The 19293-nt window shown below is 36.3% G+C and overlaps 1 protein-coding gene across 8 annotated transcripts in view; it reads left to right on the top strand.

Moving 5' to 3' along the window:
* The window catches only part of PIAS2 (protein inhibitor of activated STAT 2), a 68223-nt gene extending 49522 nt beyond the window's left edge, over positions 1-18701 (top strand). For 4 of the 8 annotated variants that reach the window (XM_060173826.1, XM_016185114.2, XM_007515937.3 and 1 more), the window contains 3 exons: positions 2761-2900; positions 8971-9008; positions 16703-18701. In XM_060173826.1, coding sequence (XP_060029809.1) covers positions 2761-2900; positions 8971-9008; positions 16703-16882 — 358 coding nt within the window. In that variant the 3' untranslated portion in view covers positions 16883-18701. Of the gene's footprint in view, positions 1-2760; positions 2901-4948; positions 5341-8970; positions 9009-16680 lie in introns of those variants that run through there. The other 4 variants (XR_009545076.1, XM_060173824.1, XM_060173825.1 and 1 more) reach the window with 4 other exon arrangements.
* Positions 18702-19293: the final 592 nt, after the last annotated feature.

Genomic DNA, 19293 nt, shown 5'->3' with positions numbered 1-19293 from the left:
TCCCACTATAACACTGTACCAGGGTGCCATTCACTCTACCTTAACACAGAAAATGTGATTTTACACATAAACATAATTTTTTTTTTGTTTAAAACTATAGACTATAGTTAACTTATCTCGTTCTCTCAGTATAACTCTTAACACTCAAACTAGACTTAGATTTTTTTAAAGACTTTCACTATTTTTTAACTTTATTTTTTCCCTTATGTTGCCCTTGTTGTTTATCGTCATTGTTGTTGGATAGGACAGAGGGAAATTGAGAGAGGAGGGGGAGAGAAAGATAAACACCTGCAGATCTGCTTCACCACCTGTGAAGCGACCCCCCTGCAGGTGGGGAGCTGGGGGCTCTAACTGAGATCCTGATGCCGGTTCATGTGTTTTCCACCAGGTGTGCTTAACCCGCTGCACCACAGTTTGGCTCCCTAGACTTAGATTTTAGTAGCCATTCAGGAAATCTTTATAAAAGACTCACATAGAAAAATTTAGGGAGTTGGGTGATAGCACATCAGGTTAAGTGCACGTGGCACAAAGCACAAGGACTGCGTAAGGATCCCGGTTAGAGCCCCCGGCTCCCCACCTGCAGGAGAGTCGCTTCACAGGTGGTGAAGCAGGTCTGCAGGTGTCTATCTTTCTCTCCCCGTCTCTGTCTTCCCCTCCTCTCCATTTCTCTCTGTCCTATCCAACAACAATGACATCAATAACTACAACAATAAAAAAAAACAAGGGCAACAAAAGGGAATAAATAAATATTTTTAAAAAGAAATATAAATTAAATTCTGAATTCAGTCTTACAAAATAGAGCTCATCTGATTTTTTTTAATATTTGGAAATGCATTAATAAAATGCCTCTGGCCATAATGAAAATCATATGTCATCCTAATAGAGATATGGGAAAAGTGTTAAGTAAATTAGTAGGCATTTGTGATACAATCTCTTTGAAATCTCAAAATTTACCACATTCATCTTACAGACTAAGATTTTCATAGGAAGTATTAGCAAAAGAAACACACTATCTAATGCTTATCCAGTACAGTTTTGTTCCGTTTTAGGCTGAATGGCTCTTACTTGGAGTATTTCAGCTACTGATCATCAAGAATGGTAGTGACAGATAAGTGCTGTCAGCACAAAGGAGCAGAGTGGTGAATAGTAGAAAGTAAGCTGGATAGATGGATGGCTCTCAGGATTGAAGCTGTTAGTCCAGGAAAAGAGAATGATGATCATTACCTTGTAGCTGTTAAAAAGGAGACACTGAGCTTATTCTTTCTTACAGTGTTTGACAGATCTGAAACTACTTAAGGTTAGACACATGGGAGAAATTCCATCTGGATTTTTCTGAATACTAAGAAAGTTGATTTTAATATTTATTTTCCTTTTTGTTGCCCTTGTTTTTTTTATTGTTGTTGTTATTGATGTCGTCATTGTTGAATAGGACAGAGAGAAATGGCGAGTGGAGGGGAAAACAGGGAGAGAGAAAGTTAGACACCTGCAAACCTGCTTCACTGCCTGTGAAATTGAGAGGGAAAGTGGAGATAGAGAGGGAGAGAGATGGAGAGACGCCTGCAGCCCCTGCTTCATCTTCATCACTCACAAAACTTTCCCTCTGCAGATAAGGGGAAATAAATAAATGAAATACTATCTTAAGTGAGAATGCTTTGTTTTTCACCTCTTAGATTAAAAATAATAATAAAAGATTAAAATACTATATAACACTATAGGCAGCCAGCATAATAAGAACCCTTTTTTAAACTTCTTCCTCAGTACTTACATACCAGTTTCTTCCTCCTTTTCAGCCCCTGTGCCCCTCCCCATATTTGTTATGTATTTCTCTGTGAATGATAAGAGTATACCTGATTTGAAAACACTTTCAGTGATTGCTTCCCCCCCCCCCCCCTTTTCACTTTCACCCTGTAGAGGGCCACTGTTTTTAAACTTCTAGGAAAAAATGATATTAAAAACAGCATAACTTAAGTGCTTTTATCCCTGTTTCTCTCTCCCTCAAGAGTCATAAATTTGCCCTGGATAATATACAATCTTAGGAATCCACTTTTTCAGCCTAAAATTCTTTGTAGAAAATGTTAGTAATATCCATGCGTGTCACATACATTAATAAAAGCAAATGGAAAGTATATTTGTATGTGAATGAAAATGCTGTGCATTGCTCCAGCACTGTACATTATGTTTTAATGCCAACTTGCTGTGATGTCACAGCCGCTGTTGAGAGCCAGCATACATTCGTATTGAAATGAAGACTTACAAAAGAGTAGAGTGTTATAAAGAGGTGTAAAATTGTACCCTAAGACATGGTCTTAGGCTTGAGAGATAGCACCATTGTAATGCAACAGATTTTCAAACCTGAATCAAAGGAAGTCCTAGATTCAGATTCAATTTCTGACACCACGAGTCAGAACTGAGCAGTGCTCTGATATATAAACAACACACACACACACACACACACACACACACACACACACACACACACACACACACACACACACACACACACACACACACACCATGGTCTTGTAACCCAATGTTACCCAAACAGATTAAAAAAAAAAGAAAGCCTAGAAAACAGTCTAGGACTTAGAAGCCATTATAAAAAAAAGAAAAGAAAGAGGAGTGGAGCACCACATAATGAGTAGCTGCCTTATAGTTGGAACATAGTGAACTTGTATGACTGACAATGCCAGGTGGTGCAGCCCTTCTCTCCTGTGAACTAACAGCCAGATTGTTTGTAATTTCCTATGCTGTTTAAAACAGGGTTCTCATGTATCAGCCATCTTCTGTAAAGGTGCCCAGTGTGACTTCGGTTGATCCTGCTGCTATTCCGCCTTCATTAACAGACTACTCAGTACCATTCCACCATACGCCAATATCAAGTATGTCATCAGATTTGCCAGGTATGTGAAGAGTTTTTTGTTTTATCATTTGTTTCCCCTTATATTTGACAGGACAGAGAGAAATTTAGAGGGGAGTGGAAGAGAAAGAGGAAGAGAAAGACACCTGCAGTTTTGCTTTACAACTTACGAGGTTTCTCCACTGCAGGTGGGCACTAGGGGCTTGAACAGGGATCTTAGTCCATGGCAGTATGTGCATTCAACTGAGTATGCCATCACCCAGTCCCTCTGTCATAATTTAATCTGTAGAGCAAGTCAAGTAGTTTTAAACAGCTAAATAAAAATACCAAGGAAATTTGAAGGTTTTGTGTATAGGTAGTATTTAATCTGTCACACTCAATTTCTATAATTTTTAATTACAAAAGGATCTAGATTTCTTACAGTTGGAAATTGATTTTCATAGAGAATTTGTACTCAGAACTTTTTCTTGGCTTTTATATTATAATAGCTTCACAGGTTAGGAAAAGTTTTTTTATTTTTTTATTTTATTTTATCTTTTAAATATTGTTATCAATCCATTTTCTCCTGGAATCCATCCAAAGTTCAGAATATGCTGGTATATTTCCTACCAACTTTACTCTGTACACTTTTTTCTCTTACAGATATAGAATCTGTCAGTTCTTTCCATAGAACACTGCTTAATATTTAGAAACACTTTTACATGTTTATTAAGTCAACCTAAAAAAATTCAAGACAGCTTGAATTATATTAATATTATTTAATCATATAACTTAAGCATCCCCCCCACACACACACCCCTTTCTTTTTCTCTTGTTCATGGCCATGATTTTTACAGCCTGTTTTGTCAGTCAAATTTGAGCAAGTTAGAACTACTGCCTCTTATATACATGACTTCTTTCTGAGAGACTTTTCCCCCTCCTGCTATTTATTTTATTTAATAGATTTGCGAAGTTAGTAGAGACTTACGATTCATTAATCTTCTCTCTTAATGAGGTCTTTATTTAAAGCACAGTATTTATTCTGTTGGGCAAAATTTGTGGTGTTGAAATATTTGATAGTGTATCTGACCTTATATAATTTTGTCACTTAAAGTAGACTAAGAGCTAGTGTCTTTTAAATAGGTTTAGTTCTTAAATATGTTTATTCCATATGTACTTGGGGATTGGTATTTTACAAATTGTAAACCCAGCTAGCACCAGTTATTGTATGCTAAGAGTGGTGCTATGGTACAAGTGTGGTCTGTGACAAAAGTGATTACTAAAAAGAAATTCTTAACTACCATGTTTTCTTCAAACTTTGACTAGTTTTAAGTGAAGTTGAAGAGAATCTACAGCCATATTAGTATATGTAATAAGTTAAAAATTCCAGAAGGCTTTCATCCCAAAAGATTTTTCATTAAAATTATGCTTGGAAATAAAAAAGTAATACTGCGTTTACTGAAATGATTCTGGCCAAATAGCAGTAGAATGACACAATTTAAAAATACCTGCTTTATTAGTTTTATAGTTATACAACTTGGATAGACTTCAAATTTGGTAGAATTTATATTACTTCACAGGTTGGGTACTAAAGATAACTTTTATAAAATGTGCAGGTTTGAAGAAGACTACAGTGAAATGTTAACTGTATTTTGTGAAGTACATTTTGTAAAATACATGGGAACTAAAACTATATCTAGGGCTGATATTTTGGCAATGTAAATTTGAACATTACTATACAGTAGTACCAGTTATTTAAATGTTAGTACTTTCTTATCAGTTGAGAAACTGAATAGAACAGGGCCTGTTTTACTTTAGAAGAATTACCAGTTTGTTTTCTGTGAGCTATCTCGCAATTGCTATTTATAGTTTGATTTTTTACTTAAATTTTTTTTACTGTTAATATATTCTTGTAATTAAGTCACTTTGGTTTTATTTTTGTGCATACTTTTAATGTACTTAAGTCATACTGTATAGTTTCTATATTTAAAAATCTAATAACTTAGTTTAAAATAGTAAATAGAACACCAAGAATAGAGCAATTACAAACTTTTAATACATTTCTTAACATTCCTTTTAAACATCACAAACATGAATCTTCTGAATCTGCAGGAGAACAAAGAAGACATATTATTAATGAACTGCAGCTTGGAACATCTTCTGATACTGTGCAACAGTGAATATAAAATATAACAAATAATTTGTATTTTGGAATGGAAAACAGCTTATTTCAAGAAAAAATATGACTGCCTTATTATTACTAGTGCCATATTGTCAGGTGCGAATGGTGCTCAAAAGTTGTGTCATTAAAATTTGAAAGTGCTAAATATTTACGTATTTTTAATACTGTAGCAATTATGTTTTGTTAAAGTTCATAACCTAAGTATGGGAAATACCTTGTTATAAAGAAGGAAAACCCTAAATGAGTCAGTTTTGCATAAAGAAATATTTAAACTATAAAAAACAGTTTTATCAATGTTAATAAAGTTAATATTTAGATTATACTACCAGAATATTTTATTTATTTATTTATTTGTCGTCGCTGGGGCTTCACTTTGGGCAGATTTTTTAGTTAGAGAGAGAGAGAGATAGAAGGTGAGAAAGAAAGACAGGACAGCAGTGCAACTCCTCCCAATGCAGTGGGGAACAGACTTGAATCTGGGTCTCACACATGACAAAGCAGGCTCCATCCCAGGTAAGCTGTCTTGCCAACCTACCACCAGGAAGTTTGCATTGTTTGCTTTTTAGTTAAAAATAAAGAGCATTTTCAATTGAAATATACTTATGAGGGCATTCAGGTGCCAATACAACATATTACTGCAGTTGGAGCTGATGGTGAAACTAAGAAAGTAGTGTTTTCCTAAACATAGAAATAAGACTAACATTTTAATCACTATTCATGACTTTATCCTTTACATAGAAGAATTTGGATGGATACTTAAAATTTAAGGGTTTAATAATTTAAATTTTTCATTAGGAATAACTTCTGAAGTATAGTAATTTCAGTGTGTTTGAGAAGAGTAGTTTTAGTAAAACTTGTAGGAGGGACCACAAACCTTACTGAGCCTTAAAGATTTTATCAGTTTAATGCTAGGAGACAGCCTAGTATTTCAACTAAAACTTAAAAACAATTTCTAGATAATTATGTATAAATTATTCAGTTGTCTGGATGAGGTATCTAAAGGTACATGTCAAATAAGTCTCACATCTTTTCTCAACATTATGCATATTTACTGACACATGTGAATTAAAAAAAACTGCATGTTGAAACAATGGAATATGAAGAATAGTCTGTACACCTTGATGGGCATCCTCCAATGCTAGCACTGCAAAAACAGTTTGATGACTATATCTGTCATTCAAATCGAATGGTGAACCCATGAAATGAAAACACTTTACAAACATTTAGAAATAACACATTTTAAATGATTTGACTTTGGTATGTAATATTTCAAAAGTACCAGTACATCTTTTAAGCTATGTTATAAAAGGTTTCATTTATTCAAATTGACTGATTCAACAAACTTTAAAAGTGATTGAACATATGAAATTAAGTAAGCTGTAAAAAAGCAGATGCTATTATAAAAAGAACATTGTTCTGTCATTTGAAACAAGACAGGATGATTAGAATGAAGCCAGTTCATTTAATGCCATTCCTGTAGCTTATTTTGTTACTTACTCAGTGTTTATTTACCCCACTATCTGAATATAGACTGTCCCTATGAAACCATTTTTTTAATATGCTGATGGGGTATGTGTGTGAACACACTGCATTGTGGATGTATGGTATTGACATAAGCAGCCTCACCAGGGACAAATAGAGGGAGAAATAAACAGCACTACTGTATAGTAATAGCAGGGATGGTAGTCTCCTAGGAAGGAGTTTGTGCCTCTCTTGCCATTCCTAGTTTATACCTGCCTCTATGACACTGACTTCCAAAACCTTTTGACTTGCTTTCACCCTCTACTGTCAGATTAACAGTACTCTTTGGATTTCTTCTGCTTAGCAAAAATAGGTGGTGACCACAGTCTTTCACTAAAGCTGTATGATGCAAACTTAAACAAAACTTTGGGTAATAACTATGCTGAATATGTAAAATTCTCAGAAAGTATTAGAAGTATTAGGTAAAATTACAATTACTAGTGGTCCAGGAGATAACTCACTTGGTAGATTGTGTTCCTTACCCTGTATGTGGCCCTGGTTTTGAGCCCATGTACCACATAGCACCATGGATAGCATGGGAGAAATTCTTTGGGTGGTGGACTGTGTTGTGGTTTCATCTTGCTCCCATCTTTCCTCTCCCTCTCTTCCTCACTCAAAAAGTAAAGAATAAAATTGCTACCTCAGGGAGACCCAGTGGTGATATTGCACATGTGCTAGGCTTTTTTCATTCCCTGGTACTTTAATCATTTTTGATGTACTGGTCAATAAAAGCAGAAAGTTTAGCGGATATCACTACTGTATAGATAATCTGTATATTTTGAGGCATGCCACTTTTTTTAATTGCCACTAGAGTTAATTGCTGGGTTTCTGTGCCTATACCAAAAATCCATTGCTCCTAGTGGCCATTTTTACCCCCCATTTATTTGGCAGGAGAGAGAGAAACTGAGAGGGGAGGGGAGGATTGCGAGGGGAAGAGAATATATACACCTACAGCCTTGGGTCGCCAACTGTGAAGCTTCTCCCTCCCTGTAGTGGGGAGACGGATATCCTTATGTGTGGAAATGTGTGTGCTCAACCCAGTATCATTCTCCCTGGCTGCATTTGCTTTGGAAATGGAATATTTATCTAGTCATTGCTGCTGTAATTTATATTACTTGGTAAGCATTCTTATATTCAGACATTACAAAGAAATAAAAACACTTAGAACATTTAACTGTAAATTAATACTGGGTAGGAAATATTTTTTATATATCATCCCTAATAATACTGTTTTGAGTAACAGTATAGTTTCAAACTCCGTCTGATTTAAATTTGAAGTGAAATGGCCAGCATATGAAAATTTATAGACTCAAATAGAAATTGGCCTGTTTTAGTTACCTATATTTTATGAATCTTAAAAATATTTTGAAATTTAATGAAATAGTGCTGTAGAAAAACTGACTTTGAAGTGTTTGTGCGTGTTTAAGCTTTAAGCCTTTTTTCCCCCCTGGTAGTTGCTGGGGCTTCACTGCTTTGAGCCAGCTTTTTCACATAGGAAAAGAGAAAGAAGGAAAGATAACGTAACAGCAAAGCTTCCTTCAGTGTGGTGAGGGATGGGCCTCAAACCTGGGTCATGAGCATGATTAAGCAAGTGCAGTATCCAGGTGAGCTATCTTGCTGACACTAGAGATTATTTATTTCATGAGAGAAAAATCAGAGAAGCACTCTGGCATATGCAGTGCTAGGAATTGAACTGAGGACCTCATGCTTACAAGTCCAGAACTTTTCTAATGTGCCATCTCTTGGGCTACAGGCTTTGAAGTTTACTGCTTGATTTGCAGACCTGAAATTTTTTATTACTTATTGTAACGACTTTAATACTTTAGGTGGTATTAGCTGATAATCTTTTCTAAATTCCTGTTGCTAAAGCATAATTGGAGAGTGCCATATATTTGGTTTACATTTAGTTAATGTAGTGGGCTTTGAAATTAAGTTAGTGAGCTACAGTTAGCAGGAACCTTCACTGTAGTGTTGGACTTTTTTAATGTGGAAATGGGGACAGAGAGCCATTCAGGAAATAGGCATAAGAAGTGATATTTTCAGTGAAGCTCAAAATAATGCATTTCTAGGAAAAAAAATACTCAAGTACCATAAGAGCCCAAGTTTGTTTTTTAATGCTCAATTTTATGTTTTTATTGTCTTTCACACAAGGAGAAAAATTACTTTGACTAGTTTCTCTGGGATGCTTTGGACTACTAATTCTAAGTAGCTAGGAGATGGCTTTTCTAATTGTTCTGTTGGAGAATGTATTTATTTTGAGGTTTTATGCACATTAAGTATCACTAATCTATAACATAGAACTTTCCTAAGGCTGAATGGTAAGCACTTATCCCAAATGTTATTTTACTTATAATAAACACAAAATTATTTGAGGAAATAATTACTGATTCCAAAATATGGGAGAGTTATTAACAAAGCATTTTTGTTTTAGGTTTGGATTTTCTTTCCCTTATTCCAGTTGATCCTCAGGTATGTATCCTGAATTTAAGCAACTAATTTGTATTTGATTGTTAATTATGTCATACTTACTAAAAATAACCAGTTGCATAAAATCAGGACAGTCAACTCAATTATTTATATTGAGAGGCACTTATATAAATATTCCGAAGTTTTATTTGGAGGAAAAAGAAAATTTGCTGTTTTCCACCTTAAAGTAACTTGTACTTAATATCTGAATTATAATTGTACTTAGTTTAACAATTTGTTGGCACTTATTATAAACATTTGAGTGATTAAAATGAGCAAAAGTAGTGCTAAGTTGTCAGAAGTTAAGACTTAATAATAATGGTAATTTTTGATGGATCAGTGTCCACAAATGATTCAATACCATCTACCCTATCAGTAAAAAGATAAAAATCACTTGATTTTATCAATTGATGCAGAAAAAGAAGGTCCAACACCCATTTATCAATGTGCATCAGGGATAAAGGTCTATAGTTTTTTTTTTTAATACTTTATTTATTTTCCTTCTTGTTGCCCTTGTTGGGTTTTTTTTTTTTATTGTTGTGGTTATTGTTGTCGATTATGTCATTGTTGCCGGATAGGACAGAGAGAAATGGAGAGAGATGGGGAAGATGGGGAGAGAAAGATAAGATACCTGCAGACCTGCTTCACAGCTTGTGAAGCGAACTCCCTGCAGGTGGGGAGCCGGGGCCTTGAACCGGGATCCTTGAGCTTTGCGCCACCTGCACTTAGCCTGCTGTGCTACCGCCCAACCCCCTATAGTTTTCTTTTTTGGTGAAAATCTTTTCTGCTTTGGGGACCAGAGTGATACTAGCCTCATAAAATGTGTTTGGGAGTGTTCCCTAAGTTGTCGAATTTATTTCCATAGTAGTCTTGCATGATTATTGTATCTCTGCCTCGTCTATTGTAATAACTCCTTTATTTATGAGTAATTTTACTATAGCTTTCTTTTTCTCTTAATGAATATAGCTAGTGGTTTATCTATATTATTTATAGACAAACCAGCTTTCAAAGAACCAGCTCTTATTTTCATTAATCTTCCTAATAGTCTTCTTATTTTCTATTTTGTTGATTTCTGCTCTGATTTTAACTTTTCCTGTCTCCTGCTGACATTTGGTTCTGTTGTTGCTGTTTCTAATTGGTTCATTTGGGTTGTTAGATGCTTTATTAGTGATTCTCCTCTTTATGTGGGCTTGTGTTGCTATAAACTTCCCTCTCAAGGCTGCAATTAATTGATATAAGGAAATTCTTGATGTCTTTTTGATTTATTCAGTGACCCATGTGTTATTCAAAAGCATGTTGTTTAGTCTCTATACTTTGGGGAAGTTTTTCTTTTCTTTTTGTGGTTGATTTCTAGCATCATACCATCATGGTCTAAGAAGATGCATTTTATGATTTTAATATTCACATTTATTTAGGCTGTCTTTTTGGCCCAACATGGTCAATCCTTATGAATAATCTTTATGTATTTGAGAAGAATGTGTATTTCTTTTGGGATGGAAAGTTCTGTATATAACAGATCCATTTTGTCTATGGTTTCCTTCAAAATTGCTATTTCCCTTTTGTGTGTGTGTGTGTGTGTGTGTGTGTGTGTGTGTGTGTGTATGTGTATGATCAGTCTCTTGCTGTAACTGGTGTTAAGATCCCCTACTATTGTGCTTCTGTTAATCTCTTTTAAGTTCAGTGAGTACTTGTTTTATATATTTGGGTGTGCTTAAATTTGGAGCATATATATTTATAATGGTTATGTCTTATTGAATTTATCCTTTGAATATTATGTAGTGTCCATCTCTATCTCTGCTTACTTTCTTTACATGAAAGTGTATTTTATCTGAGAACAGAATTGCTGTTCTGCCCTCTTTTCTGCCCTTTTTTCTTGCTCCATCCTCTTACATTAAGCTTCTGTTTATCTTTTCTTTGAATGTGTGTTTCCTGGAGACATAGATGGATCTTGTTCTTTAATCCATTTAGCTGCTCTGAGTCTCTTGACAGGTGAATTTAGGCCATTCATATTTAAGGTGATTAATGATATATATGGTTTATTTACATCCATTCTGGTTCTTAAGTTTTAAGGGTTGCTTTAGGTTGTTGAAGAAACCTTTGTTTCTTCTTTTCTCATGGGACTCCTTTCAGCAGTTCCTGCAAGGTGGGGATGATGGTGGCAAATTCCTTTAGCTTTTGAGTATTTGAAAAGACCTTTATTTTCCCCTCATATTGAAGGACAACTTTGCAGGATAGAATATATGTTGCTGGGAGATGGACGGTAGTGAAGCAAGTCTGCAATTGTCTATCTTTCTCTCCCTCTCCTCTCCCTTCCCCTCTCTCCACTTCTCTCTGTCCTATCCAGCAATGACGACATCAGTGACAACAACAATAACTACAACAATAAAAAAGAGCAGCAAAAGGGAATAAATAAATAATTTTTAAATGGTTTTTAAAAAAGAATATACGTTGCTGGCAGTTTTTACCTTTTAGTGTTTTGAGTATATCATTCTGCTCTCTCCTTGCCTCTAAGGTTTGTGAAAAGAAATATGATTAGAGCCTGATAACTTTAACCTTGTATGTCACTTCTTTTACCTAGCAGCCTGCAATATTCTCTCCTTGTTGCTGAGTTTTAATAGTTTGACTATGTGTCTTGGTGTTGGTCTTTTTTGTATTTAGCTATCTGAATGTACTTTCTGCTTCCAGGAAGTTTATGTTCTGAGTATTGCCTAGGTGAGGAAATTCTCAGCTATAATTTCCCTGACTATAGCCTCTGTTCCCTTCACTGTCCTCTTCATGAATTCCTATCATGCTTACATTAAACCTTTCCATCTCTAAATTGAAAGAATGGGCTAATTGTATCTTCTAGTGTAGAAGTTCTTTACTCTGCTTGAGTGATCTGCTTCCCAGTGCCTGTTACTTGAACTTGTAGTGCGCTCAAAGTGTCATTCACATCCTGCAACTCTACTTGAAGTTTTTTCTTTCTTTTTTTTCCTGAGCTTTTTTCTTCATGCTTTCTAACTGCTTTTGGTAAATTCTCTTTGAAGTTGTATCTTTTATGTTTTCTACTTTCTTGGAAAACTGGGAGCTCTTCCTTTGTATTTTCTTTTCTTTTTCTCTCTTTTTTCAAATATTTTATTTATTGATGAGAGAGAAAGGAAGGAAGAGATAGAGAACCAGACATCACTCTGGTGCACATGCTGCCAGGGGTAGAGCTCAAGACCTCATGCTTGCGAGCCCAACACTTGATCCACTGAGCCACCTTCAGGACTGCTGTCTTGCTTTCCTGACAACCAACAATTGCTGTAGATGTTGAGACCAGTCCCAGGCAACCTTGACTGCCGTCTCTCGGATGCCAGGAGTCTTCAGGAAAGACATGTATATCCTTTGTGTTTCTAACTCCTTAATAAAATCTTCTTTCAACTCTTCAGTATGCTTCTCAATACTGTGCTTAGACTCTTGAAGGTACCTCATAATGAGTTTTCTCTACTAGCCCCCTGTATATCTAAAATTTCCTGGAGGCCTTCAGTTTCATTTCTGTCTTTTTGATAGAAGTTGTCATGATCTGAAGTTTTATTTTTGCTATCTCTCTGCGCATGTATTGTGCTGGTTATTACTGAGACAACAGGTGATACTATTATAATTTAGATTTCACTTTGTTTCTATAGTAAGGGGTGGAGCTATACTTCTTGTTATTTCCTTGAGCTATTTTATACTCTGTGTCGTATATATATATGGCTTCTCTGTAGACTTGCAGTCTGAATTCAAGCCGTGGGTGTTTGCTACTAGGTTGGAGTTGTGTTTAAAGAAGCAGGACTCCGTTTACCATGTGGCTATCGACTGCCACAAATTACCTTCTGTATTTCTGCCTTTGTTAGGGGAGGCAGGCCAGACTGGTCTGACAAATCCCCTGCTGCTGTGGTGTGACCCTGCCACCAGTTCAACAGATTCTCACCCCAAGGCCATGGGTCAAAGCTCAGACTGCTGTTGCTGAGAGGTAAATGGTACATTTGTTGCTGGAGCTCACAGCCTTCTGGTGCTTGGCTTCAATCCTGTGCCCCCTCTTGCCCTGGCTATGCAAACCACCACCACCTGAGGGCTCAGTATCTGCAGATGTCCTAGCTGCAGTTGAATGAGGTTTGTGGATTTGATGGCTGTCAATATTTGTTGTTTTGGGGGGAGAGTCTTTGCTGTTCACTGTTTATAGCCATGACTTCTGGAAGTCTCTCCATATGGTTTTTTAGAAAATCAGTTCTGCTAACATAGATTAATAATGATTTCTTAGGAGTATCACCATTTATTTATTTATTTAAACAAGATAATTTTGGAACTGAGAGGCTTTTGATTTCTTAGTACTACCTGGCATGCTTAGGAGCAGGCTAACTTAACTTGGCTCTAGAAACCATAGACTCATTCTACTTTACCTCTGTATTGCCTATCTCGTGAGTACTTGTGCAGATATGTATGTAAGTACATATAAAGGGCACAAGGTTAAAAAGGTTGCAGCCTCTATATATTCCAAGAATTCAAGACATAGCATATATAGCAGAACTGTAGTATCTGCTTGATAAAAGAAAAATACCATTTTGTTACTGAGCAGTCAAAAATTGTCCAAGTAGTAGTAGAAATATATTATAAAATTCTGGGCTTTATTTGTCTTTCTTTTAAAAACATGTACTTTTTTTTTTAATTTTTAAAAATTTTTTTAAAAAAATTTTTTAATGTTTTATTTATTTATTATTGTATAGAGACAGAGAGAAATTGAGAGGGAAAGATAGGGAGAGAGACAGAGACACCTGCAGCCCTGCTTCACCACTCATGAAGCTTTCCCCCTACAGGTGGAGATCAGGACCTTGAACCTGGATCCTTGCTCACTGTAATGTGCACGCTTAACCAAGTGCACCACCACCTGGCCCCCCAATATGTACTTTCTTATCCTACCTTCCTTCCTTTTTTTTTTTTTTTTTTTTTTTTTTTTTAATAATACCAGAGCACTGCTCAGCTCTGGTTTATGGTGGTTCTCAGATTGAACCAGGGACCCTTGGTACTGATAGCATAGAAGTCTTTTTGTATAAGGACCATAATGATATCTTCCCAACCCACTTCCTGTTTTACCTATCTCAGATTCTTTCCCCAATTTTGTTAGAAAGTTATAAATTGATTTGAGAAAAGTTTAATACCTGGCAACTCAGCTATCATTAGAGTTGGACTTTTCTCCTGACCTATCTCCCTTGAAATATTTTTTGTGTATGAAACTAATTTCATTTATGAGCCTTTTTTTTTAAAGCAGCCTGAGTTTTAGTTATTACTCTTCTCACACACTGGCAACTTTAACCTTGGCTTGCTATTCTCTTTTTAAGGGATCTGAAGATTAGTTAGACTAAACAACTTCAGTTTAAATTCTTGTTCTGTAATTCTAAGGATAGAATGGACATTATAGGGGGTCGGGTGGTGGTGCAGTGGGTTAAGTGCACGTGGCACAAAGCGCAAGGACTGGTAAGGATCCCGGTTTGAGCCCCTGGCTCCCCACCTGCAGGGGAGTCGCTTCACAGGCGGTGAGCAGGTCTGCAGTTGTCTATCTTTCTCTCCCCCTCTCTGTCTTCCCCTCCTCTTTCCATTTCTTTCTGTCTTATCCAACAACAAACAATATCAACAGTGGTAATAATAATAACCACAACGAGGCTACAACAACAAGAGCAACAAAAGGGGAAAAAAATGCCTCCAGGAGCGGTGGATTCATGGTGCAGGCACCAAGCCCAGCAATAACCCTGGAGGGGAAAAAAAAAAGACATTATATAAAATTAATATTGATCAAATGTCTTTTTTTTTTTTTTTTTACACCAGAACACTGATCTGGCTTATGGTGAAGGGGTGGGGGTGGAATTGAATCTGGGACTTTGGAGCCTCAGGCATAAGTGTGTCTTTGCATAACCATTATGCTTTCTGCCCCAACCTTAATCAAATAAGTTTACTGATCTTCTTTTACTCAGTCATTTTAAAGTTACAGGGGACTGTCAGGCTAGCGGGCTAGTGACGTGGAAGAGAGAGAGAGATATGACCCAGGAACCAAGCTTGTGGCAGTGAGGCTGTTCAAATCTTTATTCATCTGAGCGCTCTAGAGTCATGCAGTAACACATCTGGTTATGCCATGTGGCACAAACTGCAATGGCCAGTGTCAGCCGCTGGGTCTGTGCCTGCGTGCACTTCCTGGCTGGCCATGGAAGCCCCAAGTCGGAAAAGGGAAGTGGCTTGACAGTACCATAAATGGTTAGGAAAGGGACGGAGAAAGGTAAAAGGGGGCTGGGAAAGGTAGGGACTTCCATAACAACTGTTGCTAGGGGTTTAACTGGTAGTATTAATAATACCCTGCGGGGAATTAGGGAGGAGACCTTTCAGGCAAAACTATGATTATGTAGATAATAAAGCAGCAGGCCATAGTATCAGGAATGCATGGTGCTTTGTGAGGCAGGGAGTATGATAAGACAGGCAAATCTTAGGGGGGGTCATGTCCCTCCTCACTCAACCTCTCAGGAGGCTGACAGGATGGAAAGAGAGAGAAGGGGGGGGGGGACTGACAGGATGGACATGCCCCTCAGGTCAAGCCCTGCCAAGCTCAACCACATCCTCACAATTTCCCTACAGGGGACCAGGCCGTGGTGCACCTGGATAAGTGCCACATTACAGTGTGCAGGGACCTGGGTCCAAGCCCCCAATCCGCAACTGTAGGAGGAAAGCCTCACAAGAGGTGGTGAAGCAGGGCTGCAGTTGTCTCTCTGTCTCTCTCCCTCTATATTTTTCCTTTCCCTCAATTTCTCTTGTCTCTATTCAATAGTAATTACATGATTATTTTTTTTTAATTAACAAAGTTAAACTTAGCAAGTCTCCTCTTGCAGTATATAACAGACCTGACTACATTAAAGTCATTGCATTTGTTTCTCACTTAAAATGTTCACTTTAAAAAATGATTTAAAAAAAGTTTTTAGCTCTTATTTTGTCTCCTCAATAAGAGTATTAAACAGGTTTGAATTTGCTCAACCTAGATGAGAAGGTCACTTGAAATTAAATTATTGGAGGGTATGTCACACAAACAATAAGACTAGATCTTCTTTAAGCTTTATCCCTAGATCTATAACTATATAAGTCTCTGAGCTAAGTAGTTTACTACCACATTATTTCTATTTTAGCACAAATGCTATTCTAGTCACACAGGTAGTGCTATGGGGATACGTATGTATGAGAGTCAAATGTCATCATTCAGCTAATCAATTTTAACTTTCCTAAGAGTCTGATACTAAACTTGGGGAAAATTACTGAATTTTGTATTAGTATTTTTGCCTAATACCATTAAAATGAGTTTATATTAACCTTTTGTATTGTGATTTAAACCTGGATTGTGTGTCATTAATAAATTCTTTTAAGATTTGGATATGAGTTATGATGGTGGAGCCAACATTTATTGTTAAATAACTCATTTTTGTTGGCATTTTTATACATAATCCTTAATATTTTGTTAACAAGCAAATCCTACAGTTTTTGAGAAAAAACTAGAATATGCTACATTTACTAAATAATGTAAAACAACCAAATTTGTGCTACTTTCCAGAAATTCCTAGATAAGTTTGACTGGGATTTAAATATGTAGCTGTCTTAACAATTTCTAGTCTATTTAAAGTCAACATAGCCTTTTCCTCATCAGCATCGTTGTTTGTTTCAAGCAGTACTGTCCTCCTATGTTTTTGGATAGTCTCACCTCACCCTTAACAGCAAGCAGTACATCAGTCACCACCACCAGCCCCCATGAAAGCAGTCCTCATGTTAGCTCATCCAGCAGCAGGAGTGAGACAGGGGTCATCACCAGCAGTGGAAGCAACATTCCTGACATCATCTCATTGGACTAAAGGACTCAGTCTCTTGATTCTAGGAATCATTCATCAGAACTGTTCTTTATTGGATCTCTGGTCTGTGAGAAATTTTTTTTGTTTGTTTGTTTGTTTCATTTTGTTTTGTTTTGTTAATGATTACTTTGATATTTATTGAAAAGTCAAATGGATTATTTTGCTTTCTGAGAGATGAACACAGATGACTGCAACAAGTACCAAGAGACATCAAGGATTTTTCTTACACACACTGTGTACTCTGAGCATCAGATATACTCAGCCATTGCTGTATCTTAAGAAACGGATTTCAGTTTTATGATACTGTATGGATTCTACAAATGAGTTTAAAATTTTTGTTGTAATAAACAGCAATAAAGTTATGTAAATATTCAAGTAAACTTTTTTCTAATTGAAAGAAAAAGATACAATCTGTGATTCTAAAATGACAACTTCTGCTTAACCTGATGTGAAGGAAAAATACATAGAAGTCTGTTTGCTGAATGAATCCTTTCCATGGAGATTTGTTCTGTCCCACTGAAGTCTTGATTAGTGGCCAAAGCTTGAGTTCTCCTTTGCTTCCTGCAGTCTCACAATTTTCCCTGATTCTATCAAAGAAAAATAGTCTTTGTGTTAATGCATTTTATCCAGATTGTCATTTACACTTTGACATTGTTTGCTAATGAATACAGAATGTAGTGAAATTCTAAAATTTGGCTGCTCTTTATTAGTGATTGTGGTGAGGAACAGTCTGCAGAGTCTGCCCCAACTGTGTTATTTTTGGTAATTGTATATTCTCACTCTCTAGATTTCTATCAGTTTGAGACTTGCTTTCTCACAAAAACTCGATGCAGCTGTTGAATGAAGTGTATGTGGAGATGCATCATTGGGATGTTCATTAGGATTTTGTTCCCACTGTGTAGAAATATCAAGGGCTAGGAAACAGTGGTAGAACACATTTAAGGAAGGTGAAAATAGCAAAATTCAATTGCTTCCTATGACCTTTCTTACCTTTATTTTATAGAATGATACAAATTTTTCTTGAAACTTTTTAGATTTTAGTACCTGACAATATATGTGTAGATCACTGATTAGATTTGTCACAATGTGACTTCAGTCTGTTAGCAATGATTTTCAAACTTAAATGAAAACAAAGGGGTGCAAACAGCATCAAATTCCCCTCTTGTTAAAAGGAAATCTTCTAAAAAGCAAAATAAAAATTTAAATGGTCTAATTTAAATAAGGGCTGGGGGAAATGGACTTGAAGCCCACTTTGGAAATGACTCTCTTAGAGTGTGTTTGCTTGCAAATCCCCCAGGAAAGGGTTTTGCCCTCAAAAAATATTTCCATCCAAATTTTATACTTCTGCTTCCTTTTTACTTTCTAAATAATTTATAAATTCTCAAGGAGTTAATACTTGCTTCATGTTTAGATGTCTCTCATACTTTAGAAATGAAGTCATGTTTGAAACAAGTAAGGAATTTATTTTTCCAACTGAAGTGCCCACATCAGGAACTCACCAGTTTCAGTTGAAATAGGGACACACTACTTCAGAACCGGTGCACCACCAGGGAGCTGACCTGTTGGTGCTTGGTGTTCTTTACAGTTCCTCAAGTTTTCGTGGTCTCTGTGATCCTTTTGTACTGAGTGAATTCTGTGTCATTTTCTACATCACCTGACCTTTGGCTACATTATCTAAGATCTCTTTACTTAATGTGTTATCCCTTTTGGAGAGCTGCTTATTAAACGTGTGGAAAACAAACCTGAATCTTCTCTCCATAGCTGCACTCTGGTTGCCAATTTTACCTTCTTAGATATTAAATTTCTAGTTCTTGTTACAGTCCTTTGGTCCAGATATCTATTTTCTTTCTAGTAAAATGTTATGTTACTGCTCTAGATGCAGATGCAATTCCTGTTAGCTATGTAACGGGAAAAAGAAATTAACCTGACTTGTGTGGTATAGTTTGTTAATAAATAATGTATATTTGTTATCATTTTGTTACCCTTTAGATTCTCAGATGCCCTACCCCCTTCACTTTACCAGTGAGGTTTTTATAAGGTAAATGAAAAGACTGGTGGGAATTGGTTTGGTTTGTGTAACCACCACCTCTGTGCTTTGTTCCCCCCCTTTTTTTTTTAATTGGGTTTACAGTCGACAGTAAAATACAATAGTTTGTACATGCACAACATTTCTCAGTTTTCCACATAACAGTTCAACCCCCACTAGGTCTTCCCATATCATGATTCAGGACCTGAGCCTACCCCCACCCCCTCCAGAGTTTTACTTTGGTGCAATACACCAGCTTTGTTTCCTTTTCACTATTTTATGTGAACAAGCTTAGTGTTTATTTTGGGTTCTTTACACTGAAATTACACACCTACTTTGAATTTATCCGCTACAGGCAAAATTAACATTCAAAAATACGATTACGTTT

The sequence above is a fragment of the Erinaceus europaeus genome, chromosome 15 (assembly GCF_950295315.1).
Source record: "Erinaceus europaeus chromosome 15, mEriEur2.1, whole genome shotgun sequence".
In the NCBI taxonomy this organism is placed as follows: Eukaryota; Metazoa; Chordata; class Mammalia; order Eulipotyphla; family Erinaceidae; genus Erinaceus; species Erinaceus europaeus.
The sequence above is the reverse complement of the archived record's forward strand: the minus strand, read 5'-3'. Positions and strand labels throughout refer to the sequence as shown.